The following is a 16,216-nucleotide window of genomic DNA, read 5'->3' as shown; positions in this document are numbered from 1 at the left end:
TTACCAAGCAAATGGGCAGGGAGGCATCCAGTCGGATTGATATGGGAAGGGTAAGTATCCATCAACTTTGCCCTCACATAAGCATGAAGATGTTCATATAATGGTTTAATCTGAAAAGCCCAGGAAGAAAGTTTAAGGCCAAGAGTAGCCTACTCCGATTTCTAACCCCCAACACTGAGAACAAGAGCTTCCTTAGACAAGTGGAATTTCTTTAAATTCTAATTTCTTTTCCTCTCAAATATTCTGAAGAGTTTAAAAGCATTCCCTCTTCCCAGATATTGATGATGACTAGCCCCACCACTTAAGCAGTAAACATATCTGGAGGAATACAGGTCCCAAAATGAAAGCAGCTGCAAAAAATATTCTTTTTTTTTTTGAGGAAGATCAGCCCTGAGCTAACATCTGCTGCCAATCCTCCTCTTTTTGCTAAGGACGACTGGCCCTGAGCTCACATCTGTGCCTATCTTCCTCTACTCTATATGTGGGACGCCTACCACAGCATGGCTTGCCAAGCAGTGCCATGTCCACACCTGGGATCCCAACCAGTGAACCCCAGGCCGCTGAAGCGGGATGCACGCACTGAACTGCTGTGCCACCGGGCCGGCCCCAAAAATATTCATTTTTAAGGTGCTGCCTACTTCCTTTGTTTTTGTTTTATTTTGTTTTACTGAGGAAGATTTGCCCTGAGCTAGCATCTGTTGCCAATCTTCCTCTATTTTGTATGTGAGCTGTCACCACAGCATGGCCACTGATAGATGAATGGTGTAAATCTGTGCCCGGGAACCAAACCCGGGCAGCTGAAGTGGAGTGTGGTGAACTTAACCAGTAGGCCACCAGGGCTGGCCCTACTTCCTTTATTTTTAAATTGAAGTACCATTTATATACCATAAAATCCATCCATTTTTAAGTGTATAGTTTAATGAGTTTTAGTAAATTTATACTGCTGGGCAACCATCACCACCATCCAGTTTTAGAATATTTCCATCACCCCAAAAACTTTCCTTGTACCCATTTGCAGTCAATTCCACTCCCACTTCTATCCTCAGGTAATCACTGAACTGATTTCTGTCTCTATAGTTTTGCCTATTGTGGACATTTCATATCAATGAAATCATACAATATATGACCTTTTATGCCTGGCTTCTTTCACTTAGCATAATGTTTTTTAGGTTCATCCATCCATGTTATTGCATGTATCAGTAGTTTATTCCTTTTTGTTACTGAGTAGCATTTCATTGTATGAATACATCAGAGTTTGCTTCATTTAATATCCCATGGGTAAAATTCATCAGTTGAAGGACAACTAGGTTGTTTCCAGTTTGAGGCTATTGAGGATAATGCTTCTATGAAGCATTAATGTCTTTGCATAGATATATGTTTTCACTTCTCTCATATAGATACCTAAGAGTGGAATACCTTAGTCATGGTAAGTGCGTGTTTAACTTTTTAAAAAATTGCCAAACTATTTTCCAAAGTGTCTGTACCATTTGACATTTCTGTTAGCAGTGTATGGAGGGCTCCAGTGTCTCCACATCCTCACCAACACTTGGTATTGTCAGTCCCTTTAATCAAAGCCATTCTGGTGAGTGTGTAGTGGTTTTTAATCATGGTTTTAATTTGAGTTTCCCCAATAATTTTTTACTTGCTTATTTGCCTGTTGTATAATTTCTTTGATGAGGTACTTGTTCAAATCCTTCGATCCTTTTTTTCAGGGTTGTTTGTCCTACTTCCATTTTTGATAGCTCTGCTCAACTATAGCTATGACAGAGTAGCTTCACATAAGAAGTCTGAAGCCACAGGGGTAAGGGGGAGATGTAGGGGTCAAAGTGAAGGAAGAGGGAGACATTGAGAAGTGTCCATGGAACACTTCTACTCATAAGACTCTCCCTTCCCTATAAAGCCTTCCTTAGTCAAAGGCAAGGAAAAAATAGTATCGATTGTCCTGAGGAAGGAGGCAAAGCCTACCACTCTGCTAACAAAACAAGACAGTGCCAGCCCCAGGTAGCTCCTGAAGGCCATTCCTTATTATAATCTAAAAGACCTTTTCTTCCTATAATCTTTCCTTCTTATAATCTTGCTATTGGTAATTCCTGGTCAGTGGATGAAAAGGGGAGAAAAGCAGAGCAATTCTGATCATCTGCTGGAGTTGCCCTATGATTCTTTAAAATCTTTTCAAGTTCTAATATTCCATAACTCTGAGGCCTGGAAATGGCTGACCAATGTATTCAGGACAAGCCAGAACGTCTTTGGTCACTGTCCCTTCTTCCCACACACTGCCCTACATCTGTCTCTGGGTACACTTCCTCAGTTACCTCTGCAAAGGTGCGTTCCACATCTTCAATCAACTGGTTGCGGCTATAGTCGTAGCCACTCGGCCCCTCTGCTTCATAATCTCCTCTCCAATAATCCCCATAGTCCTCATAATCTGTTTTTGAAAGAGGAGAACGTAAAGGAAATAAAGAGATAAAGCACAGTATACACATATTAGCCTTGCTGAGAGGTTAGAAAAAAATCCAAAGATCTGTCACATTTTCATTGCCCTTCTAAATATCAACTCAAAGGGATGCAAATGAACAACAGCACTAGCTAATGTCTGTTAAGAACTTGCTCTGTGCCAGAAATTTAAATGCATTATCTCACTTAATAAGCACAAAAACTCTACAAGATTGATATTATTATAATCCCCACTGTGCAGATTAACAGTCTGCTCTTAGCTGGTTAAATCATTTGTCCCAGGTCACACAACTGGTAAGGGGCTGAGACACACTCCTAGTCTCCTAACCCTGGGTGTCTACTCTCTCCGTAGGTCAATTCGCATCTTTAGCTTTAAAACATGTGATTGGATCTGAGTTTTTCAATTCTCATTTTGTTCAGGGCCTTATAGTTTCAAATATAACCTAATTCATCTTAGACGTTGCCACACTGGGTCTGTGTTTGTTTGCAAACTATATGTATACACAGCACATCTCTGTGTGCTTCGTGTAGTGTCTCATCACCAAGAAACACGAGCTTGTGTTAGGGTATTAGCTAATAACATTTGCAAATGTATTTTAATAATTTTTATTTTTACAGGCACTTTTGCAGTGGATGATCAGGAAGATGAGAAGAGAAACAAATATTTGGATGGAAGGATGTGGTGAAGAGTTCTGTCTCCATCTTGCCTATGGCTTGAGAATACGAGTTCAAGTGGCAGAGAAAGACATTTAAAAACAACAGGTTAAAACAATTCTTCCTTACTCAACCCCAGGAGGCAGTGAATCATCAAAGCATAGAGTTATTCATAATGCCGTGACTTCAGCTCATTGTTAAGGCAGGAGAATAAGTTAGGAGATACGGAAATTCACCCCCATGTGAAGATTTTTTATGATCACGTGATTTGAGTTATAATTACAGCTGCAGAAAATTATGGGTTTCCAGCCTAAATGAATCTGATTTTTTTCTTTCTGGGACATCACCCTGAGGTAAACACACAACCTTTGAGAATGAACTGTGGCCAGATGGGAGCGGGCGAGAGACAGTGTCTCTGTCCCTCATTCTTTCTGAGAAATAGAATCCCTATTCAATCCCCAGACTACTTCAGGAACCCCAGGAGATGAAGACCTTCCCAGATAACTGATTTATTTGAGGCCCTGTAATTGAATCTCACTCCTGAGCTCTTTAAACTGTAGAATGTCAATGCGCCTTGCCTTATTTCCTAGAAGTTTCTTATTTGAGACAGGTAACCTGAATTGTTCAGCAGACAGTCATTAATTTATGGATGCCTCTTATATCAAAGGGAAGCCTTGATAATTCATGAGAAATAGTCCTATGGCCTCATAGAGAGCTTCAGGACTTCTACAAACCAGCAAACTTACTGTTTGCTCTTGCCATCTCATTTTTCAGGACCACATACTCTTCATACAATGGCCTCAGCTGCTTGCCAACCTCAGACCTCCAGCCTTCCCAAGCCCAGAGCCTCTGATTGTAGTCTTTGCTGTTTTCCATTATGGCATCTAAACCTGTTAATGCAAAGCACCCAAAGGGAAATAAACATGCATTTGTAAAATTTTTATTTGTAAATAATTATATGAACTTTAAAGAATTAAAAGTAAGACATCAAGGTCTTAAAGTTATTAAATGAAATATCATGATTCATTAATTTCCTCATCCTTATTAAAGTTCCAAAATATTTCTGCAGAGAAAACAAACCATATAAATCATTTAACTACTAACATAATTAAATTACTTGAATGTGACAGAATTTACAATGAAGTTTTGTTAGAAGCTGAAAGTTCATCTACATGTTGAAACACTCATATTTGGAATCTTCTCACCTTTGGTTATTATTCATATGAAAGGCACAATGTCATCATCTAATGTCAATCTCATTTTTAAAACTTGGAACAACAAAAAAAGTAAATTTCATAATCCCTGCTCAAAATTAATAGCCTACCTGGTTCAAGTAATAAGCACTCCTGTGGATTACTTGGGTTACAAACTTTTCCAGTACTGTAGATGGTGCTCATTGTATTTAGAATTTCGTTCAACTGCAAGTTAAAGGCAATAAACAATGTTAAAAATGGAAAATACGCTAAAGAGAATGCTAGTGTAAAGATATCCTTTTGACCATGTGATTTTCTTGCCTCAAAATACAGCAGTTCACATCTTCTTTGCCAAATATCTTCCTTTATGTAGAGTAGGAATATCTCAGTTAAATTTCCTCACTATCAACTAGCATAGAGCCTTATAAACACATAATAGATATATGTGGAGTGATTGAAATAAACAGATCTACCAAAATCCCAAGAATGTTTCCCACCTGCACATGCACAGAGAAGTGCATTTGTTGTTTCATTCAGCATTCATTGAGTATATATTTATTGAACATCTACTATGTCCTACACTCTGACAATTCTGACACGAACAAGTCACTGGTCCTCAAGGACCCTACAGTCATGGGACAGTGAGGCAGCCATGAAACCAATAATTACATGACAATGTGACAAATGCTATAACTGCCACCAAAAAGTGATGTGGCAGTATGAGGGGGGAGTAGATAAGTTAATGACTTGGAGATTTAAGAATGGCTTCAAAGAGAAGGGGACATTAGAGTTGTGCCTTGGAAGAGAAGTAGGAATTGGTCAAGTAGAGAAGGGACATGGAGGGTAGAGCCTAAAAGCTGGAAGGAGGTTGGGACAGACAAGGAATTTTCAGGGAGTGGTGACATGTTGAAGGAAACTGGAGTAGCGGTGCTGATTGAGGGAGGTGGAGGATGTGAGAACAGAGAGGTAAGCAAGGATCACATCACAAGGGACCTTCTATGCCATACTAAAGAGTTTAAACTTTACCCTGTAGGTAAAGGAAAGTAAGGTAATAGAGTAAAGCAGAGCTACTCAAAGTATGGTTCATGGACCAGTGCAAGTCAGCAAATGGTTTGTTCCCATTCTGTGATAAGTACCTGAATTGAGGGTATAAATGTTCATAAACTTTTAAAAACAATTTGATATTTCTGTAACATCCAAGCATGTGATCAATGAACTCAACCAAGTACTGATCTGCAGAAGATTGGTAATAAAGGAGAAAAGGGAAGAAGAGAGGGAGCAAAGGAGGAAGGAAGGAAAGAAGGGGGCGGGGGGAAAGGAGGGAGAAAGGAGAGAACCACAGATGATTTAAGAAGCACTGGCTGAAAGACTGTTTTCCTTTCTCCTATTTCCTTCTTCCATTATTCTTTCACTCTGCTACAAGAGTCATTATTTCAAAAGATGAAAGAGATCCTATGCTTAAAACTTCAACAAAATCTCATACTCCAAAGGAATCAACCCAAATTCCTTACCATGGCCAAAAACCCTCATGGTCTCTTTCTCTAGCTGCTTTTTCAATCTCCCCTCCTTCTTCTCCATTGAATTCATGCATCCTTGAGTCTCCCCTCTTCCCAAACACTTCAAGCTCTTATATATGCATTTCAGCAGGTTTCATTCCATTAAAATTATCTGGGATCTTTTAAAAATACAATGTCCAGGTTCCACCTAGGCTAAATCAGACTGCCTAGACTCTAAAAGACCAATGGGCAAAGTTTCACACAGTGTCTGTGAAAAAGATGGGGAAGCATGGAATGCATAAGATAAAGTGGATTAGTAACTACTTGCATAACTGGATCCAAAGAATGCAGAGCAATAAATATCAACTTGTAGGAAGATATGTGCCATATGGTTTCATCCTTGTCCTTATCATGCATTTTTTCTTTTTATAGATGCAGATGAGAACACAGAGTTCCAGAGAACAAGCAACTGGGAAAGAAGACTTTGATGTTAAATAGCCAAATATTTTAGATAAAAATATTTCAATAGGTTAGATCAAGGGTATGTAAACTATGATCTGCAGACCAAATCCTATCTGCTGCCTGTTTTTGTAAAGTTTTATTGGAACACTTGTTTACGTATTAGATATGGCTGATTTCCCACTATAACAGCAGAGTTGACTCACTGTGACAGAGACAAAATGGCCCACAAAACCTAAAGTACTATCTTTCCCTTTACAGAAAAAAGTTTGCTGACTTCTGGGCTAGAGAGATGGGATGAGAGATGTTATTTTTTTTTAAGAGTTTATTTTTTCCCTTTTTCTCCTCAAAGCCCCCCAGTACATAGTTGTATATTCCTAGTTGTGGGTCCTTCTAGTTGTGGCATGTGGGACGCTGCCTCAGCGTGGTTTGATGAGCAATGCCATGTCCGCGCCCAGGATTCGAACCAACGAAACACTGGGCCGCCTGCAGCGGAGTGCGCGAACTTAACCACTCGGCCACGGGGCCAGCCCCAAGAGATGTTATTTTAACAGGAGTGAATATAGGCTTTCTTGAATTTGGAAAAACTACCTACCTAAGAATAGAATTTTAAAAGGTATCATTTTAGAACAACATTGGCGGAAGAGATTTGAAGACTGCAATGACAGTGATGTTGATACGAAGCAACCATGAAATCTGACTGTCAAAAAACCAAAACCAAACAAACAAAAACCTACTATCATTCTAGACTGTCTTAGTACATGTAGAGCATAGGGTGCAGAATGTCATATTCCTGCTCACCTCCATGCAGACCACAACCAACTCAGAGTGCTGTGTTCAGTTCAAGGATACTGACAAAATTAAGACAGCAACTAGGAGAGGTTAGGAAACTCAAACCCATTGTATAGGGGAAAAATGACAGAGCGAAGGAGGTTTAGCCTAGAGAAGAAAAGACTCAACTAGTTTTTTAAAATTAGCTGCCTTCATTATTTAAACACCATTATAGAAAAGAGCAATTTGGCTCTAGAAGGCAGAACAAAGTCAGGGTCAAGCACTTAACACTCAAAGGAGGGAGTATCTTTTCCATCAACTAGAGGGACCCTCATATGAATCTTGGAAAGAGGTGAGTCACCCATCCCTAAAGCAGTTTGAGCTGAGGTTGTTAGCCACTTATTGAAGTTGCAGAGGAGAGTCAAGAATGAAAGGGGAGTAGGATCAGGCTACATACAGGGCTTCTCAAGCTTAGCACTACGGACATTTCGCACCAGATAATTCTTTATTGTTGGGGGTTTCCTTGTGTATTGTAGAGTGTTTAGCAGCACCCCTACCCATTAGATGCCAATAGCAACTCCCAGTTGTAACAACCAAAAAGGTCTCCGGACATTATCAAATGTTCCTGGGGGGCAAAATCACCCCGACTTGAGAATCACTGACATAGACTAAGTGTATTCTTCAGGCTTCCTGATCCTCGGGAAGGTGACCTCCGTATTGGGTGCCCATATACACCACAGTGCCCTGACAATCCCACCTTAACGCTGTGTCCTAACATAATTATTACCAGTGTCTTTTTTCACTCTCAAAAGGATTCCAATTTGGATGATAAATTATGCGGTCGTCCTACCTTAGGTACAGAGCTCTTTCTAATGTCAGCATTACTGTCTTTGCAGATAAAGGAAGCAGCCATGGGTGATACTAATGTTTAATATTTCCCAAATATTTCAAATCTTGGGATTAGTGCTAGAATGTTCACATACGCGTTTGCTCTTGTCTGCTGAGAGCACTGATGACCCACTCTGCTGAAGGGCCTGCAACTGACGCTTGACTGTGAGATTCTGAATTTCTTCTAGTGGATAAGTTTTGGCAAGCTTGCACTGTTCTTCATAAAAGGCAGACCATCTGGCCCCGGCTTCATTCTGAAATGACAAAAAATGAAGTCAGAATGGCACTGCTTGAACAGATAGAACAGAAAATATAGTCCAAAGAACATCTCTTGCAACGTCTCATATTTCCTGAGTGGTTTAGTTCTCTACTTTGCTGAAGGTCAAGGCTCAAGCTAAGAGCGACCAGGCCACTCTTTATCACTCTCTCTTTCTGGCCCAGTGCCTAGTTTTCCCTAGGGTCCTGTCCCCAGAACTGGAAGAGAATTCTCACAGATGATTCACATTGTGGAGCTCTGGAATTTATGGCCTTAGCTCTGTGATGTGGGTGAATGGATCAAGGATTTAAGGATTAATACTCTAAAGGGAGAGTCCAGTAGAGCTCAGAGTGGACTTAATGGGGATAAAGTGCCTCATGACCATGAGAAATGAGAACCAGATTGCAGTAAGCTCCATGGTGCCATGGCTTACCAGAGATTCTGATCTTAAATTATGATCCCCAAACAAGGTTGCCTTGAATATGGCCATTTGGTAGCCATGGTGATTTTCTACCAGCAAAAGAAACCAACAAGCAGGAGACGATGCCAGGATTCACTTGCTCCCCATCTTGAACATCAGTAGGCAAGCGAACTTCTCCAGACTTCTTTATGCAGTCTTCTCTCAATGCACAAACTTATTTCCATTTATCAAACACTAAGACGAGTGACTGCTTTGTACATTGTACTTCTCTAGACCATACAGACAAAAGAAGTAGCATATGAGGCAAGTAAGAGCTCCATTTCTGGAGTCAGACACTGCTGACTAGCTATGTGACCTTGGGCAAATTGCTTAGCCTTTCTGAGCCAGAATTACCTTATCTGTAAAATGAGAGTAATAATAGGACATACTTCAAAGGATTGTTGTAAGGACAAGAAGAATTAACAAGTAATAAAATATAAAAAATATATCCTAAGCATTCAAAATGTTACCTATTTTATTAGTTATAGGAAAAAAGTCCTTGTCCTTAAGTTGCTTACAGTTTTATCAGACAGATAAGATATGCATCATGACTGTTTCATTAATGAAACATAGGAGCATATGATAATGTATAAACTATGAGTGGGTCAATCAGTTTCTGTTATAGGAAAAGAGAGACTCACGCAAGTGACCAGATTTAGCCAGGCCCTGATGGAAGAGGTGGGACTTAAGACAGACCTTAAAGTAGGTAGGAATTGGATGGATGTAGAACATTTTGCAAAATAATTTACCTCATTTGATCTTCTTAACAACCCCATGAGATAGAAAATCATTCTAGCTCCATTTTTCTTATGTGCAGAAGGGAGCTGAGAGAAATAAACAGAGGAGTTGGCAATCAATTGCCAGTATTTGGATCCTGGATCCTGTGGAAGACAGACTCTAAGATGGCTCCCATGATCCCTGCTTCCTAGTGGTACACCCTTGTGCGTTTCCCTCCCTTTGAGTGTAAACAGGACCTGTGACTCACTTCGAACCAGTAGAATATAGCAAAGGTGACAGGATGTATATGTTTATGTTACATGAGACTGTGCCTTTTATCTTGCTGGAAGACTCTCTCTCCCTTGCTGACTTTCTTGCAGTAAGATGCCATGTCGTGAGCTACCCTATGGATAGGGCCACATGATGAGGATAGCCTCTGACTGACATCTGAAGGACCTCAGTCCAGCAGCATACAAGGATCTGAATGCTGCCACTAACCACATTAGTTTGGAAGTGGACTCATCCCCAGGTGAGCCTCAGATGAGACCACAGCTCTAGCCAGGACCTTGACTGCAACCTTATGAGACTCAGAAGCACATCTAGCTAAGCTATGCCTGGACTCCTGACCCACAGAAACTGTGAGGTCATGTGTGTTGTTTTAAGCTGGTAAGCTTGTGGTAATTTTTACCCAATAGATAACTAGTGCAGACTCCAAAGGCAGGACTCCAGGCATGATTGCACTTTCTAGACCCAGGAATTTTACTCTTATCCCGTGAATACCACAGAGTCACTTAGGGGTTGCAAGCAGGCATGTGACATGATGGAAACGGTGCATGGAAGTGACAGTAATGGATCAGACAAGAGATACAGAGAATAGCGGCAGCAAAATGGAAAATGATTTCTCTCTTTATTGGCACACACAACCCCTCAGGGACTACCTCTCGATTAACCTTCACAAACAATCTTGTGAGGTAGTTGTGTTTGTCTCCACTTCACAAACGAGGGAGATGAGGCACAGTGCAGGTAAATAACTTTCCCTAGGTCACACAGCTAGTAATTGGGAGAACCAGGGTGTCAACCCAGATATGTTTACCTCCAAAGTTAATGCTCTTAACCATTGACTATAGATCATATTCGACACATTCTAGTCTTCTCTCTAACATGCATGAGTGGGAAAGAGTGAGCTATGGAAAGAGGAGTTTGATCTACAGCACAGACTCATCTATGTGACCCACCACTCCCCTCTCAATCCTTACCTTTCTTCACCCAGTCAAGGATGATTTTACTGTCAAGCAAAATTTCTGGTAAAACTTTGATACCAAACTATAGAAATAATTTTATTCTCCATCTACTTTGAAAACTACTCACAATCCCTCAAAGGTCTTAGTCTTAGAACTTTTTTTTTATTATACTGCCTATGGGAACATTAAAGACGTCTTTTTTATTTTATTTATTACAACCATACTACGAATATACTTTATAGCACAAAAAACAGTTACTTTATGTTGCCTTGAACTTTGGCCCCTGAGGACATACTGTTCTGCCCCAAGCTATTCTTTTTAATATTATTTACAATTTATTCCATACCCTCGCTCTAAGGCTCCCAAGCCTAAGTAAAGCGGACAGCTTAGCAGTTATGCTGAGGATCAAAGTCAGTTCATACACGACGACTAGATACCTTAGACAGTGGTCGATAGCTATGCATAATTTTTGGACCAGAATGATGAATGAAATGAAACATGTACAGTCATTTACATAGCTACGGAGTCCCAGAGACACCATGACAGATCACATAGGTTGCATCCCATACTACCTCTGTGCAAAGGTAGGAGAGCAGCAACTGAAACAGCAAAAGTTCCTGCAGCCATAGATAGGGGTTTGGGGTCAAGACATACGTTGTTGAGTACAATCACAGGACATTAAAACCCTCTCTGACCCCCTACCTATAACTGTAGCGGATACCATATTCTCATCCTGTGAAACATCCTTTCTAATTTCGAGGACTGAAAGTGTAAATCCTAAATTATATTTTGAAACATTCAAAAAGATATCCTGCTCTTTTTGGCCCCAATTCTATGCAAATTAAATACAATGGTTTCATTATGGTTTTAAATGTTTTCATATGAGCTTTGCCTTAAGCCATAGGTCTGGTGGTCTCTACCCAAATTGTGATAGTTTTATTTAAACAATTAAAATGCTCTTGTGATAAGTTGTTTGAGATTTAAAGTATTGACATCTCCTTTTCTCCTTTTCTATAGATTTTTATCCCCTGAACCAGGTTATACTTTCAGCAACCTCTAAACCACTGCTTCTCCTACAGGTATGAGAGTTCCCTGAAGACAAAAGACGAAAAACTGACTGGAACCTTAGCATCCACCCAGTAAAATGGAGCCCAACAAGCTCCCAGGAAACCCTCCACCCTCAGGTCCCATATGCTGGCCCAGTTTCCTGATATAGCCCTCAAAACCACACCAGATTCAAAGACAAAAGCTGCCTTAGTTACTTTTCAAATATGCCCAGATACAAATTTAAAAAACACTTATTCTATTCCACAGAGTAGGTAATCTAAATTATAAGAATATGAATTCCATTGCTCTGCTTTGGGGATCAAAAATTTATTTTTTCTTTACGTTAGATGGAAGGAAGGGATATGGCTTATAGACATTTTAATTTTTTCTGAGTTTTATCTCATAGGGAAAAAACACCCCTGAAATTGGGTCCTGCCAGAAAGTGGCCCACTACATATGTATTTGAGATATTTCATAATAAAAAAATATAATATAGCATAAGTAACATAGCAAATACCATGAAAACCTCTACTCAGATTTAGCAAATGTTGATGTTTTGAAATATTTGTTTCAGATACTTTTATTTGGTGATTATAGTCATTAATACTGTATTATATACTTGAAAGTTGCTAAGAGAGTAGATCTTAAATGTTCTCATCACAAAAAGAAGAATGGTAATTACGTGACGAGATGAAGGTGTTGGCAATGCCACCATGGTAATCATCTTGCAATATATAAGTGTATCAAATCAACACCCTGTACACCTTAAACTTACACAATGTTAGATGTCAGTTATATCTCGATAAAGTTTGGAAAAAATGAAATAAAACCCCTTTGCTCTTTTCACTCAAAATTCTATTTTGTCCCATTTTTCAAGCATATGTAATTTATTCATTTTAACTGCTGTCTAACATTTAAGTATATGACCAAGTCCAAGTTTATTTGTAATTTCTCTTCTGTAGATTTTATTGTTTCCTGTTTTTAAGTATTACCTTTTCTTTTCCATGTTGTATTGTATCCATCCTTGTATTAAGCTAAACCATATGAAGTTGCTAACATTCAATTTTAACCTTCAAATATGGAAATCTCAGAGGATTCCAGCCAAGTCCAAGTTTCCTGAGCACACAGGTGAGGCTCTCCAGTTGGGATTCCTAGAAGTTGAACTGATGAGTTAAAGCAATTTTCAACTTCAATAGATATTGCCAAATTTTGGTAAATCTGATTTTATGTCAACTCTGCATTTCGTTATTATTATAATGTTATCTGCCTGATTATTAGTGAAATTAGAGAGATATATAAGAGATGTAAATATATATATTCAAATCTCCTCCTCCATGAACTTACTGCTCATATCTTTTCCCCATTTTTCCAGTGGATTTTATCTTTTTCTTATAACTTAGTAAAATTTTGTATATATTCTGGCTGTTAATCCTTTCTTAATTATATGCATCACAAATGTTTTCTCGAGCTCTCCTTCTTGTCCTTTGTGTGTGTGCGTGTGTGTGTTTCTGATGTCTTTTAATGCACAGAAGTTTGTTTTTAATTCTAATGCAATTGATTTGATCAATCTTTTCCTTTATAGCATGATCCTTTGTCTCTTATTTAATAAACCATTCCTAAGTCATTTAATAACTCACTCCTAACCAAAAGTCATCTACATTTTCCTATAAAATTTCAAGTCTTGCTTTTTCTATTTAACTTTTAAATTTATTTGTGTCTATTGTACAAAGGAGGAATGCCTTGAGCTTTGGGTTATAAAAGGGACCCTACAGATTTTTTAACTTGCTTCCTTTTTCCAGAGCTCTAGGGACCTGAACTAGTTTTTTGTTAATTTCTTGGCTCAATATTCCTGCACCACGCTAGTAGTGTAAATTTAATTTCCACACCTATTAAAAAACTCACAAGTGAAAGCTGATTTTGATCAAGTCTCTAGATCAGGACTCCGCCCCCCCATCTGTTTTTGTAAATGAAGTTTTATTGGAACATAGTCACACCCATTTACGTATTGTCTGTGGCTACTTACGAGCTACCACGGCAGAGCTGAACAGTCGACAATGGTGGTGTTGAACTGAGGCCATAGGGCCCACAAAGCCTTAAATGTTTACAATCTTGCCTTTTACAGAAAACATGTGCTGACCTCTGCCCTACATCTATAGATATTTATAGGAAATACAGGGGGCAAAAGAGCATGTTGAGTAACATTATGTGTCACAATCAGCAAATCCAGAAAGTAGGAGTATCTTTAGGACCAGCAATTCAATTCTTCTGCAAATGAATTGCAAAAAGAAAAAAAAAAGTGAGGGAAGGACCCTATAGATTAAAAGAGACGTAAAGTAAATCCATCAAAACAATTGGAAGGAGAGGACCTTGTTAGACCCTGATTCAAACAAACCAGCTGAAATTTAAAAATATAGATGAGATAGTAGGGTGCATTTCAATATTGACTAGATATTTGATGATACTGAGAAATTATTGTTAAGTTTTTGACATGGTACTATGATTACGGTTGTTCTAAAAATTCTTACTTTGAGAGCTACAAGTTGAAATATTTACACATAAAACTACCTGACATTTTGGATTTCCTTCAAAATAATCCAATAAATGTGGGATTAGGTAGAAAAATAAAACAGGATTGGCCAAAGTGTTGATAACTGGTGAATCTGGGCAATAGGTATAAAGAGATTCAATATACTAGTCTCTCTTCTTTTATACGTGTTTGAAAATTTTTATGTTAAAAAGTAAAGAAAAATTCATACAATGGAATACTATTTGGCAATAAAAAGGAACAAAGTAATGATACATGCTACAACATGCAAAGTGAAAGAAGCCAGTCACAAAAGACCACAGTGTATAATTCGTTTATATGAAATGTTCAGAATAGGCAGATGTATAGAGACAGAAATTAGATTAGTAGCTGCTTAGAGCTGGAGGTCGGGGGGAAGAGTAGAGATTGCTAATGGGCATGCAGTTTTCTTTCTGGAGTGATGAAAATGTTCTAAAATTAGACAATGGTTGTACAATTCTGCAAATATACTAAAAAACATTGAATTGTATACTTTAAATTGGTGAATTTTATGGTTAGTAAGTTATATCTCAACAAAGCTGTTGTTAAAAGCCCTCAATAGTAAAAGCAAAGAAAAAAATCACCTTATTCCCTAGATCCTATATCTGGATCTGAAACGCCATGGAATTGCTCCAAACCAAAGGATTTAGCCAAAATTTTACCCAGTTACCTGGCGTACATCAAGAAACAGTGGCAGCTCCTGACCACCAGACTGCCCTCCTTGGGTGTAGCTGGTGGCCGCCTGGTGCCCTGCCAGAGTGCTCAAATCAATAATTGTGCCAACTTTGGATGTAATTAAACATTATCACTTTGAGTTGTTCAAGTTTAATTTCACCAAAATTACATGACTAAACTGGGACATTATCAAGTTTTCACGGCAAAGGAAAACTAGTATGAATGCACTTGACTCATGTTAATCCTCCACACGTGGAACTTACCCATTCACAATTGTTATCTACTGAAAAATCTTGGCTATGCCCATCTACTCCCTTACGTTTCAAGAGACAAAGAAATGAGTGACTTGCCCAAGGTATCACAGCCAGCTCAGGAGAGTCAAGACAGCATTGGATTTCCTGAATTCCACTGTATTTGCAGCACAGCGATCTTTCCGCATCCTTGTACCCGTGTGTAAGTATTTGTTTGTGCTGAGGAGTGTGGGACAAACTCATTGGAGACAGGGATGAAATCTACATTCTTCCCTTGGGTATTGAATGGCAGTTTAAAATTATCCTGCTCTGAGTTCACTGTGACCCCAGTCCTAAAGATAGAGGAACAAACAAGTTCAGGAATCAGGCATGCCCAAGGACAATAGGGGCCCTGGCAAATGGGGGCTGAGGAAGCCCTAGAGACCACCCAAAGGGTAAGTCTGGGCCTCCTGCTCTCCCTTCACAGCTTCTGATGACTCATCAAGAAATATTTATGATATGTTCTCAGAGACCTTTGGGGCTCCAGCAGGGCAGTCTTCAACACCCACTTCAGCTGCGTGGACAGGAGTTCGGGGCAGCTGTAGTAGTAACTGCCAAATCCTGGAAGAGTGAACCAGGGTGTCTCTGCCAGCAATAAGATCCTTTTACTCTCTTTCAGGGATAAAAATTGCCCATGGACCTACCATATTGTTAGAGAGCTTCTGACTTTGCAAAAAAAATAATCCTTTTGATTTACAAAGGACTCCATTTCAAAACTCAAACCAACATTAAACTTGCAAAGAAGAGACAATGAGAAAAAAGTAATATCATTTTACTGAGACGATAATTAGAGCTTAATTGGTGACTATTAGATCTCAAACATGAGAGGTATATTTGCTGAAAAGCAAGGGGGCAATTTATTGTACAGCATATGATAAGTGGTAATTAATTTTCACTTAATTTCTGAACTATTTAGAAACCTGTTGTGAACCAAGTTTTTCTCCTATCTCTATCTGATGGACCTCTCCCAAGTAGGGAGCTTTGGGGACACTACACTGACCAAGTTTTGATGCCTTCTATTATTTTAAGGTATATTCTCACAACTTGATCTA

At 39.0% G+C, this 16,216-nt stretch overlaps 1 protein-coding gene across 1 annotated transcript in view; it reads right to left on the bottom strand.

Annotated features, from left to right (window-relative positions):
- The window catches only part of ACE2 (angiotensin converting enzyme 2), a 44,124-nt gene that overhangs the window by 24,549 nt on the left and 3,359 nt on the right, over positions 1-16,216 (bottom strand). The window contains exons 2-6 of the mRNA XM_046672646.1: positions 8,011-8,169; positions 4,433-4,526; positions 3,855-3,998; positions 2,313-2,425; positions 5-110 (exon numbers count right to left, since the gene is read on the bottom strand). Of these exons, the coding sequence (XP_046528602.1) occupies positions 5-110; positions 2,313-2,425; positions 3,855-3,998; positions 4,433-4,526; positions 8,011-8,169 (616 nt within the window). The remainder of the gene's footprint in view (positions 1-4; positions 111-2,312; positions 2,426-3,854; positions 3,999-4,432; positions 4,527-8,010; positions 8,170-16,216) is intronic.

Source organism: Equus quagga, chromosome 10, assembly GCF_021613505.1.
Source record: "Equus quagga isolate Etosha38 chromosome 10, UCLA_HA_Equagga_1.0, whole genome shotgun sequence".
Classification (NCBI taxonomy): domain Eukaryota; kingdom Metazoa; phylum Chordata; class Mammalia; order Perissodactyla; family Equidae; genus Equus; species Equus quagga.
The sequence above is the reverse complement of the archived record's forward strand: the minus strand, read 5'-3'. Positions and strand labels throughout refer to the sequence as shown.